We start from the raw sequence: 19,998 nt of genomic DNA, 5'->3' as shown, positions 1-19,998 counted from the left end.
TGTATCTATTTGCTGTTTGAACATCTTAACATACCTCCTGTTTTATTGCCAGAAAGGGTAAAACCTATTCTTGTTTTTAATACTTTGATATTGGGAAAAAATGTCCCATGATGTAAATGTATTGTGTCCGCAGAGCAAGGCCGCAGCAAGTGCATCCCGCGAGTGGCTGGACCATGAGACATTGCTTTTGCTGGAGGTAAGTTGCAATTCATTTAGATTGCAAATTGGCGTGATACACTAATAAAAGTAAAAAACGTTGTTATTTTACCAGGTAAGCCCCACTGAGCAATTTAGCTCTTTTTTTTTCTCAGAAGCGACATGGCCACAAATGATAGCTCAGCGAAGTGGCTTATCATCATATGGAAATGTATAGCATCCAAATACTCAAAACGCGTGTTTATAAATGTTGAGGGAAAAACCAAAGGACCCGGAAAAAATATCCACACGACCACGGGGAGAACATGCAAACTCCAAATATACAGCAGGCGTCAGGGTCGGGATTATAACTACAACCTCCTACACACCAGGCGAGGGAGTTAATATCTTACCACTGTGGCACCCCAGACATTGAATGTATTTGTCGATTACATGAATTTCTTATGCTGCTTGGATCGAATTTTGCATGCAAAAATTAATTGTTTACACGGTTCCTGCATATTTTCTGCAAATTATTGCGCTCATTGTTGGAATGAGACAGAATAGAGGCAGTACATGAGGGACAAAACAAGGTAACAGACAGTGCGGGCACTACTGATGGTGACCGTGATATACGAGAGAACAAATGAGGCAGTGTAGACCTTGCAGGTGATATGGCAAAAATGAGGCAGCTTAAAGCAGATGGTGTAAAGGAGAGAATATGAGATGTATGTGCCTATGTTGACCTTCTTTCGCACCGTACGTATCCAACCAGAGGTGCGGGATACAGTAGATGACACAGCACATACAAAACTGACACTACAGATGAGTCGGTGAAAACACGACGTGAAATAATCTACTCAATTTATTAGTGACAAAAATTGTGGCATTTCATCAAACGGTGCGGGGGGTGAATCGTGACATTTATCCTTTTTGGTGGTTTCCCAGGGATTGAGGTGTGGCTGACTATGCGTATAAAGTGACAGAAAAGCATGAAAGCTTGCAACCAGTCCCGCGTGAGTTAGACAACGTAGACAAAGCCTACCTCTGCTGCGTGCTTGTTGGGTATTAAAAATAAATAGCATATTATTTTTTCCTGTTTCCATTCCAAACCAAGCTAACACGCTTGGCCCAGCTGCAGCAGCTACTCTAATAGGAAACCTTTGCCGAAGGGTTGTAAAAAAAAGCTCGTACTACACTATACATTAGGTTCTGTCGCGTGCACAATGTGGGCAGTGGTAAGTGGTGTGTTTTTGTCTCCTTTGTGCACATGGAGTGGTGGTGCGTTAAGCAGACTGAAACAATCCTAAAATCCTAAGTTGAATTCCTTTTCATTGGCAATTTGTATCTAAACCTGGTCTAGTTTTATCAAAGCATTACCCGGCCCGAAAATGTGTTCCTTGTACAAAATTGTATTTTGCACCTCCCATTATCATGGTTGGCTACGTACGGTGCGAAATAAACTCAACATTCGCACACACATACGTAGTTAAAATCAGCTTGGTGATCGGTGGCTGTGCCGCGTCTTGTTGGCATCAACGGCGGGTGGTTAGTAAAAGCTCGAGCCACCACCATTATCCGGGCTCGGTGGGGGATCGTTGTCTTTTTGTGTGCACAAGCGTTTCTCTGAAACAGCATTTGCCAAGCAGGAAGTTGTGACAACCATTTTGCTCCATGGGAACCTCATTTGCCAGTAAAAATATAATTGTTTTTTTACCCTTCTATCTGGCAACAAAACTGACACCTTTTTACAAGGAGTCATGTTTGCATAGACCGCAATACCTGCAGTCATAATACAAACAAAAGACATAACTCTGATAATGTGCACTGTCCTTGAAGTTGATTGGTCCACACCCGAGACAGCTTTCCTTAGAGCCTAGTCTCACATGGGTTGTCTCGGGTGTGGACCAATCAACTTCAAGGACAGTGCACATTATCAGAGTTATGTCTTTTGTTTGTATTATGACTGCAGGTATTGCGGTCTATGCAAACATGACTCCTTGTAAAAAGGTGTCAGTTTTGTTGCCAGATAGAAGGGTAAAAAAACAAATAACCATTTTGCTGTATTATTTTGAAAGAGCTAAATAGAAATAAAAACAGTTCAAATTAGGATATTAGAAATAACAGTGGCCTACCACTGAGTAAATGTCGTTGGATCTTTAGCATGCATGTTGCAGACAGTTCACTTATGCCACTCCCACACCTATTACGAAGCAGCTGATTCTACGTGCACAGTTTTATCATGCGAACATAAATACATTTATAAGCTGATTTGCTTTTACATGCAAAATCATACCTAGGATCGATTATAATTACAGTGGCAGCATTGTTAGCCGAAATTACAATCATAATTGAGCCTAGGTCTGCATCTGCAAGTTAATTTATATTTAATGCACTAATGTATTATTTACTGTTTTTCACAAACGTGATGGTGACCTAGTTTGGTTTTTCTCTCTGTCTGGCCGCTCGCACGCTTGAGCTGCCGAGTCCTCAGCCAGAGGCATTCTCTGCAGCCCCCACCCACCAAACCCAGCCAGCACCACACGCACGCCTTGCATTGTCATTCCAGTGAGGCCCTCGTGAACCATTGTGCGCATTGCTGCAGTGATGAAAAAAAAATGCAGTGACATTGTGTGCTCTGGTGTCTTAGCCCAAAGCTCACGTATTATAAATGTATCTGCAACCACACTGACTGAGCAAAAAAATCTACTCTTTGGGTGTCCAGCTCACCCCTTGCAAACGTTACACATGACCTCATTGATCTCTGACAAGTTGTGCAAGGAATTGTATTACTTACGAAACTGATGGCGACCTACTACAGATGGCAACGCATTGCACTAAGCTAGACCTGGTCACTAGACGCATCGAAAATCAATAAATGTTTAATGAATTACGAACGTTGGGAGAGGGGTGACTGAGCAATTCGCCAGTGACCACTCAGCACACTGGTCGCTCCAGTTTGTCCTCATACAGCAAATAAACAATTAAGTGATTAAACATTTTTCATTTCTTTAGATCTGCTTTTCATGTTTAGTTTGTTTTCCTTCCCCCACACCGATTAACACGGTTGGCTACATACGGTGAAAAAGAAGTCCAACATGTATGTACATTTTGTAAGAAAATGATTAAAACATACAAATTTAGATGTTTTTATAGCTTACTCTAAATTTGAACATGTTAGCGCAAGCACACCACGTGACCAACCCCGCCAGTGCACACGTGCGAACCAGAACCGGCCGTCACCGCGACAGGACATCATCGTTTGCATTTCTCGAAAGGATATTCGTTTTAGAAATGCGCTTTAATTTCGTAGTTGTATTTATGTCGGGCTGGAAGTTCTTTGTCAGTGTTCGCACTGCTTGTGGTCCCATTTTGGAGGCACATTTAGACTTCTCCAACGCGGTGGCCGCTGGCGACTTGCGAGTTTTTTGTCGAGGCATAGTCTCCGAGCCTTGACGAGAAGAAATGAGGCAAAGAGAAATGGACTGTTTAAAAATTCCATCTTGCCACTGCAGCCAGTCTGCCCTGTCCCTCCTCCTCCTGTGGATCCTAACGAGGGGGACGGGCCGGCTAAATAGACAACAATAAAAATAATAAAGTTTGGAGACGACGATGTTCTGTCCTCCCGGAGAAGTGGGTGACTCCACAACAGCCGAGCCCAAGAGGTTTGTGAAACGACAAAACTTTCCTGCAAAGTGTTCTTCTGAAGGGAAATTGCATATCTGCAATAGCGACCAGATGCACACTCTCCACGTCGCAACACCGCAGCTCAATCTCTCAGCACGGAGTACGCTCAAATCTATATTGGAGGTGTGGCCCTATACGCTACAGTGCACGTGGGGCTTGGGGTCCTATCTCTGGTCACCATTGCATTCACTTAAAATAAAAAACGCACCTGGCTTCACGTTGCTATTAGCAGAGTGCACAATTATACGTGTCATTAACCACAGGTGACCTCACACAGGCGATTATCACCATGGGCTGCAGATCAAAGCTCAAGATTTGAGGCATCAGTGGAGACGATGAATGACGAATCAACGAAACCCCAAGGGGCAGCCTTTGAAGAGGCTTCTCTCATGCGACCACCAGGGCACGTGCACCTTAATCTGAACCTCGTAGTTCTGAGACACCGCGGATCACTGGGAGAGGAGATCCCTTTGGAGAGGGTGTATGTGGAACCTTGTCCTAAGGCATCTCCTGCACTGTAGTGTAGTTGAAGAATATCTGTGGGGTTGGACATTGACTGTCAAATCAAGAGGATCAGTATGACAAGAAAGACCAAGTTCTGTCTGTCCATCGTAAAGATGAGTAATGTGGAACGGCAGTACGCTGTAAACTGGCTCGAGCACCGGACAATTTGGATAGTTCTCCAGGCCCTGGGGTGGTGGCTGTAAGCTGTCAGGACTTTCCCGAGGTAGCGTCACCTTGTGGCGGGGACTCACTTTTCTGTTGTCAGCTTCCTAGCCTGTTCAAGCAGTCACCTCGCAAAGCTTGTGAACTGCAAGGCGGTTTGGGTTGGGATGGGGTTGGGTTTTGGTTGGGTTCAGATTGGATGGATTGGAATGGGTTGAGTTGTGTTGGAATGGGTTGGAAGGTGGATGAGATGGGATTGGGTTGGAATGGGGTTGGGTTGGCTCGGTCGACATTTTCTTGATCCCCACGAGTGGTCTCTAAAAAAACTTTATTTTACCAGGTAGGGCCCAATGAGCTATATATCTTTTTTCAGAAGCAACTTGGCTATCACAAATGATAGCTCAACAAAGTGGCTTATCCTGTGGAAATGTATAACAGCCAATATTCTAAACGCATGTTGATTCTAAATGTGGAGGGAAAAACTGAAGGAGCAGGCGAGGTAGTTAATATCTCCCCACCGCGGTGCCCCTACCCCGTCGGCTCTTTGAGGAAACGGTGCAGAGATTAGCTTTTTCTGCAGAACACGTACCATTACTACGTGGAACATGCACCCCCATTGTAAAGCGGTTTCTGAGCGGTCGACGACCTACTACCGTATTTTCCCGCATATAGCCTGCATACGCATTTAACCTGCAGACACATATACCCTGCAAAAATAGCGTTTTGTGTAAAAACAAATTTCAGATACTCTTTGGTTCTTTCGGTAAGTCACGTAGGTAGAAATAAAACAAAATAAATCACAACGTTTCGATAGCAACACAAGCCATCGTCTTCAGGTGAAAATCGCGACAGCCGCGATGTCTGCTGCGAGCAGCACTAATGTCTGCTGCCAGACATCGTGCTGCTCACGGCTGTCGCGATTTTCACCTGAAGACGATGGCTTGTGTTGCTATCGAAACGTGATTGTTTTTTTCTACCTACGTGACTTACCGAAAGAACCAAAGCGTATGGATTCCTGCAGTCACGAAAGCTTTAAATCAAAATTTCAGATAGCCCGCACCTCCATATACCCCGCACCTCCATATACCCCGCACCTCCATATACCCCGCACCTCCATATACCCCGCATGCATTCATATCTTGAACGTCGTTACCGCAGCTTAATTCCATAATATTAATACAAAGTTTACATCTGTAATACATTCCACTATCAATTGTTAACATTAAAATCATAACGTGCACAAAGAAAACAAACTAACCAGAAACGAGTGAACTTAAAACAGTAAATAAGTAACAAGTAAATATCCAATAAATAATTAACACATAACTGATAGATAAGTACCGTAAGTAAGCATACTGTTAGGCTTACCAGCATTCGACCTCATCATATTACAGCTACTGGACCAGTAGTTACCCCTGTACAGTTTTAGCACTGGTAGATTGCGCACTGCACAGACAATATAGGCACTACGGTAACGCACTTGCCTCCTGGCAACAAAGCCATTGGAAGTTTGAAACAAAGCTCATGGTCGCGACTGTATAGTGCTCAGCTAATAGCAGCAGCCTAAGGGACTCAACAATTATGATTCCGCGTCTGTAGATGCTTGTTAAGGCCCTTTCTATTGTGCAATCCATAGCCTCAGCTGAAACTTTCGCACCCCCCTACAGCCACTGAAGGTATTACGGTAAACAAAGTGCGCCCACTTCAATCATTGTCGTTTCATTGTACAAATAATTCGAATAATTTAAAACGTGATAACATGTGCAATTTTAGTGTGAGTGGTTTATTCAGCAGTGCTTTAGTCAAAGGTAAGTGTTGCATAGTGGATAGTCCTACCATGAAAACATTAAACAAGTTATGACATGTCACAAGTGTAAAATATTTTTGGGATAGCCCGCACCTCCATATACCCCGCAGGGTCTTGTTTTGTTTGTAAAAAGTGGTATTCCCCGCGGGTTATATGCGAGAAAATACGGTACTTTCTTGATCTGTGCGGTTGAGCGGAATGATACAGCAACGTGTTGACGTACCCTCGGTTATTTGTCCCGCCATCTTACATGTACGTTGACTTTATTTTGCACAGTACGTAGCCAACTGCTAATTGGAGGTGCGTACATCGTATGTCACCAAACTGTATTATTATTACATTATTCATGGCAAAACATTTTTTAACACTTAACGCGGCACTTTTTTCAGAATGCATCTACTACTAGCGCGTTTAACGAGGACTTACTGTACAGACATTTCCCTCTTCAAGCTTGCTTCGTGAATCTTGAGCAGAAACGTTCCATGAAACCAGGCCTGACTCCTAAGTCATGTGAGTTATTGCTAGCTGCAGCTAATCTTGCGACCTTTTAATATCAATTTAGCACCAGTGGGTGGTGGAGGAGGGGTGTCTTAGTTTTCTGTTTGAAATGGGAAATTAATCTCAGAAAATTCCCCGTGCCCCATATTTTGGAGTTCCTGGAGGTGGATTTCCAAAAGGGACTTGCAGCCTCCACTATCCGTGTGAGTTTGGCTGCTTTAGCATACAGGACAAGGGAGTGTATCCAATGAAATGTGGTCTAGGAGACTTTATTACAGAGTATTATAAATATATATCCAGTTAAGGCTCCTTTTTCTCAGAAGCGACCTAGCCAGAAATGACAGCTCAAGGAAGTGGCTTATCATATGGAAATGTATTGCAGTAGCCAAATAATATAAATGCGTGATGTTGATTCTAAATGTGGACGTGAAAACTGGAGGACCCGAAGAAAAATCCACGAGACCATGGGGAGAGAGACACGCAAACTCCAAATATACAGGCGTCAGGGTTGTGATCAAACCCATGACCTCCCGCATGCCAGGCAAGGGAGTTAACATCTCGCCACTGCGGCACCCTAATAAACAACTGAACAACCTACAGTCAGCATATTTGCTCCTGGACCTATTTGTATACAGTTCATGGAAGAGCCATGGATATAGTATTTTTTTCATAGGATTTGGAGGTATGCCTTTTGTGATGCCGTAATCCCCAAAACTTGAATGTAGCCACACATTTTTATTGTAATACTAGCGGGAAGTACCCGGCGTTGTCCGGGTCAAAAAGACAGACACGCACATCGACTTACACACACTTACAGACATCGACCCACACACACACAAACACAGCGACTTACACACATACACACATCGACTTACACACACAGACTCACACACACATACTCAGACTGACACACACAACGCCCTACACCCAAAGACACATCGACTCACACGCACACATCGACTTACAAGCACATAAACATCGACTTACATGGACACATGGACTCGCACACAAACACATCGACACTGACACACACATGAACTCACACACACACATCGACTGACAGACACATCGACTGACACACATTGACTCGCACACACATGGACTTACGCACACACTTGGACTTACACATACACATCGACACACACAAAGATCCATAATCAACGTTTTTGGGTTTAGATCGCGTTATTTATAAATGTGTCGTAACCCTCCACCACCCGACACGGCCAATCAGTAAAACAGTGTCACGTTGACAAAAGACAAATAGTTCACTGCTTTAGCCCACCGGTGTGTTGAAGCCACAACATTTACAATTTGAGTACGACGTTTCGCTGGTAATTGCATCCAGCATCATCGGGCAATAAACTGACACACAAAGATCGACGCACACACAGACGCATAGACTCGCGCACACACACACAAAGCGACCGTCGCTGACACGCAGATGGACTCACATGGACACAAGGACATTGGCACACACATAAAAAAAGCAAGTAAATTGTAAAAAAATGAGTTGTCTGCACACAAACATAATTATTCGTATAAATTCAAGGTGATTATTAAAAAAATTTGTTTGAATATACGTAAGTTTAGCGAAAGTAGAAAATGAAATAATATTTTTGTGCACACAAACCATATTACGTACATTTTTCCAAGGTTATGTAAATTATATATTTTTATGTACATGCGTTTAGCAAAAGAAGCAAGATAATTAAGTAATATTTGTCTGCACGCAAAAAAAAGTAATTTATTATTTACAAGGTGAATTAAATAATAGGTTTCTATCTCCGTGAGGTTAGCGAAAGAAAAAAGAGTTGTCTGCACACAAACAATATGATTTATTATATTTCCAAACCAATTATTTTAATATAATTTTTCTATGTACATAAGTTTAGCGAAAGACGCAATAAAATTGTATTTAACATTACCGTGGTGAGGCCTAGTCCCGTGCAGAACCCGCGGCCTCGCCTAGATTGTGCAGCCGGCCGAGGTGACTCCCTGGCAGGCTGTGGGCTGGGCCACTCCCCCCGCCCGCGTTACAATAATTACTATCGAAGCGCTATATAATATTAATGTAGGGACTCTATAGCAGGGTACCTACGTGACTTTTCCGAAAGAACCAAAGAGTAGGGGTACATGACATTTTGAAGAATTAACCTCAGTGTTTTGTGTGAAAATGTCCCCCTCACTCCGACCGACTTGGTAAAAGCCATCCCCCCACCGAACGCTTAAGAGTTGGTACGGTCCAGCGCCGCGCTATTGAATCAATTAATAATCGAAAGCAGCACAAAATCGCAAATAAAACAAAATAATATGTAGGGACTCTATAGCAGTAACTGCACGCATTGGGGTGGGGGCTACATGACATTTAGAAGAATTTACGTCAGCGTTTTGTGTCAAAATGTCCCCCTCACTCTAACAATGTTAATGGAAGATCACAGAGCCCGCAACCACAAGGGGTCGGCGCGCGAAGTGACTGTGAAAGCGCAAGTTTGAAATGGGCATAAAGCACAACTAACATCGGAAGGTGGTAGGATGGGAACATCATAGCCAATTATGACTTAAGTCATAATGACTTAAGTCATAATGCTAATCTCCCTTTAACATGCTAATTTTCACCTGGCAGCCCTTTGATTGGTGGAAAACGAACCACTGCTGGGCTCGCTGCCGAACACTTACATTATCATTGGCTGCTGACATTTGGCCTACGCCCATTTCAAACCCTTATAAACAGTTTCCCTTGGAAGCAAACCCCCCTTTTCCTGAAGACAACCGCTTGTGTTACGAAACATCGTAGTTTTGTGTTATTTTTTTATTATTTTCTTTGAACCTATCTATGTGACTTTACCGAAAGACCCAAAAATATGAACCCTTACTAGTTGGCTGTGTCGGGTGGTGGCGGGTTTTAACGACACATTTATATATTTACGCCATCTAACCCAAAAACCTCTATTATGGATGATATTGGTCGTGAAAGCCTACGTGTTAAACTGTATATGATTCAGTTTACTATCTGAGCTGTTATTTCCGACTCTCTGTGTCTCTCTCTTAGATCTCTCACATGTCCTTTGCATTGCACTCTCATGCCTTTGGATTGCACTCTCATGCTTACATGTCCTTTGGATTGCACTCTCATGCCTTTGGATTGCACCACTCTTCGATCTTACATTAACATGCTAATCTCTCACATTAACATAGCCACTTTTGTGCCCTGGTCCAGGAGGCGACTCTCCGTTCTTACATTAACATGCTAATTTATCACGTTAACATCACTAGCCCCGCCCACTTCTTTATGGCCCTTGGGCTACACCCATTTCAAACCTTTTAAAACAGTCTGCCTCAGCAGCAGCAGACCATGCTTTCCCACCTGATGACGGACGCTTGTGTTGCGCCCGAAACTTCATGATTTATTTTATTTTATACCTACGTGACTTTACCGAAAGAACCAAAGAGTATGGATTCCTGCAGTCATGAAAGCTTGAAATCAAGATTGAATATGATTATCAATGTGATGTAGCAACTTCATCTAGCTTTATTCCTGTGTTCATTACGTATTGAATCGACTGCTGTAACTCTCCTCTGGCCTCCCCAAGTCCCTCATCCCCAACTGATCCGCAGTGCCATTGCCAGACCTCTCACCCCCACTCCTAAACAAGACCCAGTTACCTAAATCATGGAATCTCTCTCATGGCTTTCCAATCAATTTCTAAATCAACTCCAATATCCATCCTCAGTATTTTGAAGATCCTCAATGGACTCACATCTGCTTGCTTCTTCCTTCCCTCTCATCATGATCATCCCGGTCATGTGCCCTCCGCTACAAACACCAAGGCCTTCTATCAAAGTCACCACACAACCTTCACCCAATGGAAGTCATTTCTCTGCAGAGGCCCTAATACCCTGGAATTCTCTCCTAGATATGTGTTCAATATCCAGGCCCCAACACTTTTTTTTCTCATCTACCCGTGACTGTGTCTTGTTTATAAAATGTCTTCAGTCACACCTCACGATACCATCATCTCCAAACTTTGCCAGGATCTCCCCCCCTTCCAAAATCATACTTATCTCTCCGTCCACTTGATGCATAAAATCCCCCTATTTTTATACAGTTCCTTGATATGCTATCACATTTGTACGCTGTGTACATATAAACTGTATTGTCATCTTATTACAACATTGTAAGACCACGATCCCCATTGTGTGGCAAGTACTTTAAATTTAAGTGAATGCTTTTCTTGGACCAAGGCACTGGACCTGTACACGGATGACTGGAACAAAGTGTCGGAGCACGTGGGCAGCCGCACTCAAGATGAGTGCATCCTTCACTTCCTGCGGCTACCCATCGAAGACCCCTACCTGGAGGCAAGTCCCCTGCATGCCCCCTTGAGAGCTTCACCAACTCTGCTGGGTGGCAAAGTTTTTATTCGTCGTGCAGATGAGCGGCTCCGGGCTCAATGCTCTTGTCAAAGAACTTGGTCCAGCAATCACACAAGATTATGTTATTCAGATCTAGGGTTGACATCTTAGATGATCTTGATTTGAAGCTTTCGTGACTGCAGGAATCCATCCTCTTTGGTTCTTTCGGTAAAGTCACATAGGTATACATTTTTTTATTTTTCTACCTACGTGACTTTACCGAAAGAACTAGAGTATCTTAGATGATATCAAATAAAAACTAATTCAATTCATAATTCACACAGTTTCATGATGGAAAAAAAACACATTCTGTATTACTAAACTAAACAATTTTTTATTTTACCAGGTCAGGCCCACTGAGCTAAAAAGCTCTTTTTCAGAAGCAACTTGGCCACAAATGGTAGCTCAATAAAGTAGCTTATGTGGAAGTTTATAGCAGCCAAATACTCTTAAATGCACTTTGATTATGAATGGCGAATGTGTCAGAGTTGTGAGAGCAGAAAGATTAATAAACTTAGAATTGGAGATCACTTACATTTTTTACATTGAGGTGTCTCAAAAAATATGAGTGGTTTAAATGTAATTTCAAATTTCACCGAGGTCAAAACATACACACGGTTTGAGCTGAGTGAAAGTTTTCCAGGATGTAAAAAAAACTAAAAAAATGTCATTCCTCTACTCCCAGGGCGTGCAGTCATCCCATTGCCCGTGAGCAGTTCTGTAGTCTTCATGTAACATTTTGAAAGCACGTCAGTTGGGCTAAGTCTGTCAGTTGTACAAGTCAGTCTTTCCGCCCTCTACTCTGAAGAAGGATTGTCGAACACGTTAACAATAATGATTAATATACAGCCGCTTGTCAATTCACTGAAGGTCTGCCCACGCAGTGTCAGTCATTCTGGTTGTTTGACATCACGCAAACTTTGATCATCCTCACAGCTACTTTTGGCGAGCCATCAGACAAAGACAGTCACCACATCGTGCGCTTTCAGATGCGCTTTTGCAGCAGTCTGGAAGGCTCTTTCTTCCCATATTAGGAAGCCACTGGAGCTATGCACTTTTACATCATCTAGATTGAAAACTAATTTCTCTAGAACTGTTTTTTGTGTAGAGTTTATTGTCATTCTTCCGCACCTCCAATTAGCACGGTTGGCTATGTATGGATCGAAAGAAGTTCAACATACATTCATGTGTACATACTACAGTGAAGTAAGGTTGGGGAAAAGGACTGCTGCATAAATAACTCACCACCACAGTGTACACTTAAGTTTACCGAAGCAATATCGAGTGATGCTTTTCCGTTGAACAGCTGCCACGTTAGTGTTGTTGTTCAGGTGGTGGTGGTGGTGATGATGATGCCTCCATTCCAACAGGAGTCCGAAGCATCCATGGGTCCGCTGGCCTATCAGCCGGTTCCATTCAGCCGCTCAGGGAATCCTATCATGAGCACGGTGGCGTTTCTGGCTTCCGTTGTGGACCCACGCGTGGCCTCCGCAGCGGCCAAGGCTGCCCTGGGTGAGTGTCTCGCACATAATGGCATATGTGTGTTGGGTTCGCCGTCAAAAACACACTCCTTGGCATGATAGAACCACCGACTTCAGGCTCCAAGCGGATTCTGCTCATGAGACTGCTCACTGCTTCTGGCCATGAAAACATCCTGAGTGTCTACGCCCCAACACTCTACTCACTTCCGGAGATTCATGACCAGTTCTATGAAGAACTTCACAATATTATTAGCAAAATCCCCAGCTCTGAGCATGTTTCTGTTGGGAGACTTCAATGCAAGGGTTGGGGCTGACCACAACGCGTGGCCCGCATGCCTTGGCTATCACGGCATTGGAAAGATGAATGCCAGTGGCCAAAGACTACTGGAGCTTTGTTCATACCACAATCTCTGTATCACAAACTGATTCTTTCTCACTAAACCATGTCATAAAGTATCATGGAGACATCCAAGGTCTCTTAATTGGCACCAACTGGACCTCGTCATCACCCGATGAGCCCTCCTCAACTCAGTACTCATCACACGCAGCTACCACAGTGCAGTCTGTGACACCGATCACTCGCTGGTATCCAGCAAGGTCAGACTAGGCCCAAAAAAGATACACTGCCTCAAACGAAAGCGCTACCTACGCATCAACTCTGCCAAGACCTCCCTCCCAGAGCTCACTCAATCATTCCAACACAGCCTTGATCAGTCCCTACATGACACACCAGATGGAAGCGTGGAGACAAAGTGGACATACATCAGAGACGCCATCTTCAATGCAGCCATCAATACCTTCCGTAAGCAGACAAGGCGAACACAGACTGGTTTGAGGCGCTCCTGAAGTACAAGCAGGTCCCAAGTACAGGATCATTAAGGGCTCTGAAAGCTGCCTGCAGTGCAGCTCAAACGACCGCCAGATGCTGCGCCAACAACTACTGGGTGAACCTCAGCAGTAGGATCCAACTCGCCTCTGACACTGGCAATATCCGTGCCATGTATGAAGGTATCAAGACAGCCTTTGGTCCAAACATCAGGGAGACTGCCCCTCTTAAATCCAGCACAGGGGCCATCATCACTGATAAACAAGAGCAAATGGCCAGGTGGGTAGAACACTACTCAGAGCTCTACTCACGAGACAACGGTGTGTCAAAAGCTGCCCTTGCTGCTGTAAAGCCCTTACCAACGATACACGAACTGGACAATGTACCAACCTTGAAGGAACTGGACAACGCCATCGACTCACTAGCCAGCGACAAGTCCCCGGGACAGGACGGCATCACACCTGAGGTACTGAAATGTGCGAAACCCGCCGTCCTCACAAAACTCTATGAACTTATCTGCTAGTGCTGGGAAGAAGGAGCAATGCCTCAAGACATTAGAGACTTACATCATCACCCTATATAAAAACAAGGGTGACTGTGGGAACTGCAATAACTACCGTGGCATCTCCCTGCTGGGCATCGTGGGGAAAACCTTTGCCCGTGTGGTCCTCAGCAGGTTACAGATACTAGCTGAGAGGGTGTATCCTGAGGCTCAGTGTGGCTTCAGAGCAGGAAGGTCCACAATTGACATGCTCTTCTCCTTGCATCAGCTACAGGAGAAATGCCGAGAACAGAGAATGCCCCTGTACTTGGCATTCATTGATCTTAAAAAGCCTTTGACCTCATCAGTAGAGGAGGCCTCTTCAAACTCATCAAAGTGATCGGCTGCCCATCGAAGCTGCTGGCAGTCATCTCCTCTTTCCATGACAACATGAAAGGAACAATACAGCACAGCGGCACCACCTCAGAGGAATTTCCCATACACAGCGGTGTAAAGCAGGGGTGCGTGCTTGCCCCAACACTGTTTGCCCTCTTTTTCTCACTTATGCTCACACATGCCTTTGGGACAGCAGAAGAGGGGAGTCTTTCTCCATACAAGATCTGATGGCAAACTCTTCAATCTTGGCCGTCTCAGATCCAAAACCAAAGTCCACAAAGGCCTCATCAGAGAACTTTTATTTGCTGATGTTGCCTCGCTGACAGCTCACAGAACAAGGTCTGCAGACACTCATCGACCACCTTGCCAATGCCTGCAACAACTTTGGCCTGACAATCAGTCTGAAAAAGACCAATGTCATGGGCCAGGATGTCAGAGACACTCCTTCCATAAACATTGGTAGCTACACCCTGGAAGTCGTTCAGAACTTTACCTACTTAGGTTCCACCATCACCTGCAATTTGTCCCTTGTCACAGAGATTGACAAGCACATTGGGAAGGCGTCCACAGATATGTTCAGGTTGACCAAAAGAGTGTAACAAATCCCTAACGCTCAACACCAAAGTGCCTGCGTCCTTAGCACCCTCCTCTATGGGTCTGAGTCCTGGACAACATACGCCCATCAAGAACATCGACTAAACACATTCCACCTCCGATGTCTCAGGCGCATCTTCGGTATCAGATGGCAAGATCGCGTTCCCAACACCTCAGTCCTCAACCTGGCCAACATTCCCAGCATTTACTCTCTACTCAGTCATAGGCGCCTGAGATGGCTTGGACACGTGCGCCGCATGCAGGATGGCAGAATACCCAAGGATGTCTTGTACGGCGAGCTAGCATCAGGCATACGGGTCACTGGTCGCCCAGTCCTGCGCTTTAAAGATGTCTGTAAACGGGACATGAGGAGCTGCGACATCAACCCAAATGACTGGGAGAAAACTGCCGGCAACCGACTCAACTGGCAGCAGGCTGTGAAAACAGGCCTAAGGAGAGGCGAGGGGAAAAAACACACTGCTTGGCAGACCAAGAGGGAGCGACAAACACCTTTGGAGCTGCCACCGCATTCACTTGCAATTGCTGTGGCAAGGATTGCCACTCAAGGATTGGCCTACTAAGTTATTCTAGGCGCTGCAAAACCTACAGCTGACCTCGTAAGGCGCAAAAGAATTGTCTCTCGAGACACAAAGGCCTATGGACTATGGAAATGTAATTAATATTTAATCAATGTATATTTCTATATGTGTATGGTATGACATATATGTACTCAACGAATAAAACTGTAGAGACATGACCGCACTCTGATAGCTGGTGCTAAATTTTGCCACCCACCCTCCCGCGTGTGGGGAGCGGTGGTGTAGCGGTTAGCGCTACGCTGCGCTACGAACTCGGCGACCCGAGTTCGATTCCCGCTCACGGCCAACACCAGTGACAATTAAATTAACCGGTCCTGGGCCTCCCCTAGGTCGACTCAGGCTCAAATGAGTACCTAGTGAGATGTGTAAACATCGTCACTGGGAAGACAAAGGCGGCCGGGCGTGGTGTTAGCCACTCACCCCCTCATGTGCCTTCTTGGCCTTCATAGGTGGTCACTAACAGCACTTGCCCCAAACAGTCTTTTAAGGCTATACATGGGATCTTTGTCTTTTTGTAATGTTATTTTTACCCCAGGCCTCCCCTCAAAATGAGACGTTTCATCTCACCTGGTCATAAAGGCAATGACAGTGATTAAGAACGACGGAGTGATGTTCTTCCATGAACGCATTTGGCATTGATCGGTGCTCATTATCACCGCACTCTGACAGGCTAAAATGTAGACTTCTTGTTTGTTTGTGTGTGCGTGTGTGTTTAGAGGAGTTCTCGCACAGAAGAGTCCTGCTACCTCCTGATCTTGCAAGAGTGGATGATAAGAAAGAGGAGATCATACTCAAACAGGAGCAGCAGCAGCACAAAACCAGTAAGATCATCATAGTGTAATAAACGACTGGACCACGATGTCTGGCTCAGTGTCCTTTATTCGGTTCGTGCTGTACACCCACACGGCTGTCTTTACTCTGTAGCTTCTCCACGGTGCTGACTCCAATGTCGGCCCGATCCACAACAGCAGCCCTGCTGCTGTTTCTCTCACACAGCCCCCCTTGGCTGTACTCGCTGCAACTCCTCTCTCTCCACAGCTCTGACAGCCTCGTGCTGTCTCCCTCTCTCCCTCCGCAGCTCCTCCTGGCAGCCACACCGCTGCCTCTAACACGCAGCCCTTCTGGCTGTCTCCTCTGCAGCTGCACACCACTCCGCAGCTTCCTCTTGTCTTCGGGGTTGGCTCCCGATAGCCGTCGGTGCCCCCCCCCTCTTCTCACCCGCCCGCGTGGCCTCACTCTTTTCCGCTCACACCCCGACCGCCTTCCCCTTCCCGTTTACCCGCTTAAGGACCCGAACCTTCCACCCACGTCACATGACTCCACCCCCCGTGACGTCACATCCGGAAGGTCGCTTACGCCCGCATTACACCACCCTCCCCCGTAGAAAAATCCCAGCCGACCTCGGCTGACCAATAGCAAATCGTAATGCGGCGAACCGAGCTTCCCCCCCTAAAGGACACTAAGCATACAATGTAACAGCAAGAACAACAACAACAACGCAATTAACATCAACGAACGTACAAAAAGCATGCAATAAATACAACTGTAAGAAAAAAATAACAAGACAGCAACAATCAACGAAACGTAAGCGATTTGGAACGTGTGCGGGTCGCCGGCCCGTCCCGGACGGTCGGCGGCCCACTCGCAGAACGGGAACGCGATGAAAGTCGAGGAATGACAGGGGGTAATCCCCCTGTCGCAGCTGGAAGTCCACCGACGTCCCGTGTCCCTAAAGAGTTAGTCTTGGGCTTGTCCTGTGACCGTGCCCGCAGCTGGGTCGGAAGGGCTGCAGGGCTCGAAGGTCCCGCAGACCTGGCAGGCGTCCTCCGAGCAGGGCCCCTCGTCCCCCGCAATGTCACGGCCGGCCTGTCTGGAACAGGTACGACAGGCTCTCTAGCAAGATCAATGGACGCAGGCAGGGGAGAGTCAGCAGCAACAGACCCCGGCAAGGCAACATTGGGGGATGACGCATCATGTAAGGGAGCAACATATGGTTTCAAGCGCGACGTATGCACAACCCAGCGACGAGACCCAATCTGGACGCGTGCTGACTGTGGGTTGGGAACCGCAATGAGGCGTACGGGACCATGCCAGGGTTTGTGCAATTTCGGCGAGGTCCCCGGACGTACCTGTGGACAATGAAGCCAGGCTAGGTCCCCAACCTTCCAAGGGCACTCCCCCTCAGACCGTCGCGCATATCGCTCGTTCCGGGCCTGGGCTTTGGCCGTAGCCACGCGGGCATTCTCCCGCGCCTCCGTGACTCGGCGAACCGTGTCCTGAATGTATTCAGGAAGTGGTTTACGAGGTCCCTTCACCCCAGTTCCCAATTGCACATCCACCGGCGGCACGTTTTCCCGACCATACATAAGGTAAAACGGCGAATATCCTGTAGCCGCATGAGGCGTCATCCTGTACGCCGAAAGCACCCCGGGGATGTGCAGATCCCAATCTGATTGTTGTTCACTCACGGTATGGCAAAGCATGGCAGACAATGTCCTGTTCAGCCGTTCAACCATACCATCCGTCTGCGGATGGTATGGGGATGTCCGTACTTTCTTAGTCCCAAGGCCCGCGCACACTTCCGCCAATAATTTAGAAGAGAAATTCCTGCCCTGGTCCGTGAGGAGTCTCTCAGGCGCCCCCTTATCCATAATATACCCAAACAAAAAGGCGTCGGTAATGGCCGCGGCCGACTGATCGGGCAACGGCCAGGCCATCGGCCAACGGGAGAGGTACTCAACCCCTACCAGCAAATATTTATTACCCCTCGCCGATGGTGGAAAAGGTCCCAATATGTCCAGTGCCACCAATTCATTGACTCGAGACACCTGAATCGACTGGAGAGGCGGCACGTAAGGATGTTTCGGCGGCTTACGTCGTGCACACGCAGGGCACGCGCGCACGTGCCCTACGACATCTGTCGCCATGCCGTGCCAAAAATAATGACGTTGCAACGTCAACAAGGTCTTCTGCACCCCTAAATGTAAGAGAGTGTCGCAATGGAGGGTTCTAATCAACTCGAATCGCAAGGACGTTGGTACCACCAGGCGCCAACGTTCCTGGAACCCCTCCCGCCACATAAGCAGACCATCTCGGAGAGCGGTTTGCGGCCCCATAGCCGTACTCGGACTCCCATTGTCCCTAGCAGACCGCTTCCGCAAGGACACCAATGACTCATCCATCATCTGTTCCCGGATCCAGACAGACCGCGGCAGATTCAAAACCCCGTCAGCCGGTCCCGGTTCCATCGGAGTGTCCGACTTCTCGACGGCCAACGTAAGCGGCTGAGGGGGGTTTGGAATCGGCGAACACCTATGCGTCCCCGACTCACATTTGCAAGGGGCGCGCCGCGGTAATCTGGAAAGTGCGTCAGCGTTCGCATGGCGCACTCCCTTCCGATGTTGAATTTGGAAGGAAAATTCCTGTAGCGTGTCCAACCAACGTGCCAACTGTCCGGATGGCTGGTCAATTTTAAGGGCATATTGCAAGGCCGCATGATCCGTACGCACAATAAAAGAACGACCGTAGAGGTATGGTCGAAATTGCCGTAGGAAAAAAACAACCGCCAATAGTTCTCTGCGAGTGACACAGTAGCGGGTTTCCGCAGGAGACAAGACTCGGCTACCATACGCCACGACACGCTCTACACCCCCTTTAGACTGTGATAACACCGCCCCAATACCTGTGTCACTCGCGTCCGTATCAAGAATGAATGGGTGATCGAAATCGGGATAATCCAATGTTGGGGCCGTGGCCAATAGATCACGCAGACTCCGAAAGGCCGCCTCCTCCGGCTGTCCCCAAACAAACTTCCGTCCTTTACCCGTAAGGAGATGCAAGGGCCTCGCAATCGTCGCAAAACCCGGCACAAATCTTCGGTAATACGAGGCAAATCCCAAAAACCGCCGAACATCCCCCACGGTGGCCGGAGTCGGCCAATCCCGGACGCACGCCGTCTTTTCCGGATCCGTGGACACTCCCTCGGCACTCACAATGTGCCCCAAATAGCGGACGGACCGTTGCAGTAGGTGACATTTCTTTGGTTTGAATTTCAATTTGGCAGAACGCATCCTCGTGAACACTGTCTCCAGCCGCGTCAAATGTTCATCAAATGTGCGGCTGAAGACAATAATATCGTCCAAATATATAAGACACGTCTCCCACTGCAACCCCGTCAAAACGAGCTCCATCAATCTTTGAAATGTAGCAGGAGCCGCATTCAATCCCATCGGGAGACAGTTGAATTGAAATAACCCCTGCGGCGTACGGAATGCGGTTTTCTCCCGTGAGGACTCGTCAAGGGGAAGCTGCCAAAATCCCGAAGAGAGGTCCAGTGTGGAAAAGAACTTAGCCCCCGACAATGAGTCGAGGGAGTCATCCATACGCGGCAGGGGGTACGCATCTGCCACCGATAT

At 46.7% G+C, this 19,998-nt stretch overlaps 1 protein-coding gene across 2 annotated transcripts in view; it reads left to right on the top strand.

Annotated features, from left to right (window-relative positions):
* The window catches only part of LOC144736639 (SWI/SNF complex subunit SMARCC2-like), a 109,898-nt gene that overhangs the window by 70,116 nt on the left and 19,784 nt on the right, over positions 1 to 19,998 (top strand). For both annotated transcript variants that reach the window (XM_078619209.1, XM_078619207.1), the window contains 4 exons: positions 134 to 196; positions 11,036 to 11,152; positions 12,577 to 12,718; positions 16,300 to 16,404. In XM_078619209.1, coding sequence (XP_078475335.1) covers positions 134 to 196; positions 11,036 to 11,152; positions 12,577 to 12,718; positions 16,300 to 16,404 — 427 coding nt within the window. The remainder of the gene's footprint in view (positions 1 to 133; positions 197 to 11,035; positions 11,153 to 12,576; positions 12,719 to 16,299; positions 16,405 to 19,998) is intronic.

Source organism: Lampetra planeri, chromosome 62 (genome assembly GCF_965212315.1).
Source record: "Lampetra planeri chromosome 62, kcLamPlan1.2.h2, whole genome shotgun sequence".
NCBI lineage: Eukaryota > Metazoa > Chordata > Hyperoartia > Petromyzontiformes > Petromyzontidae > Lampetra > Lampetra planeri.
The sequence above is the reverse complement of the archived record's forward strand: the minus strand, read 5'-3'. Positions and strand labels throughout refer to the sequence as shown.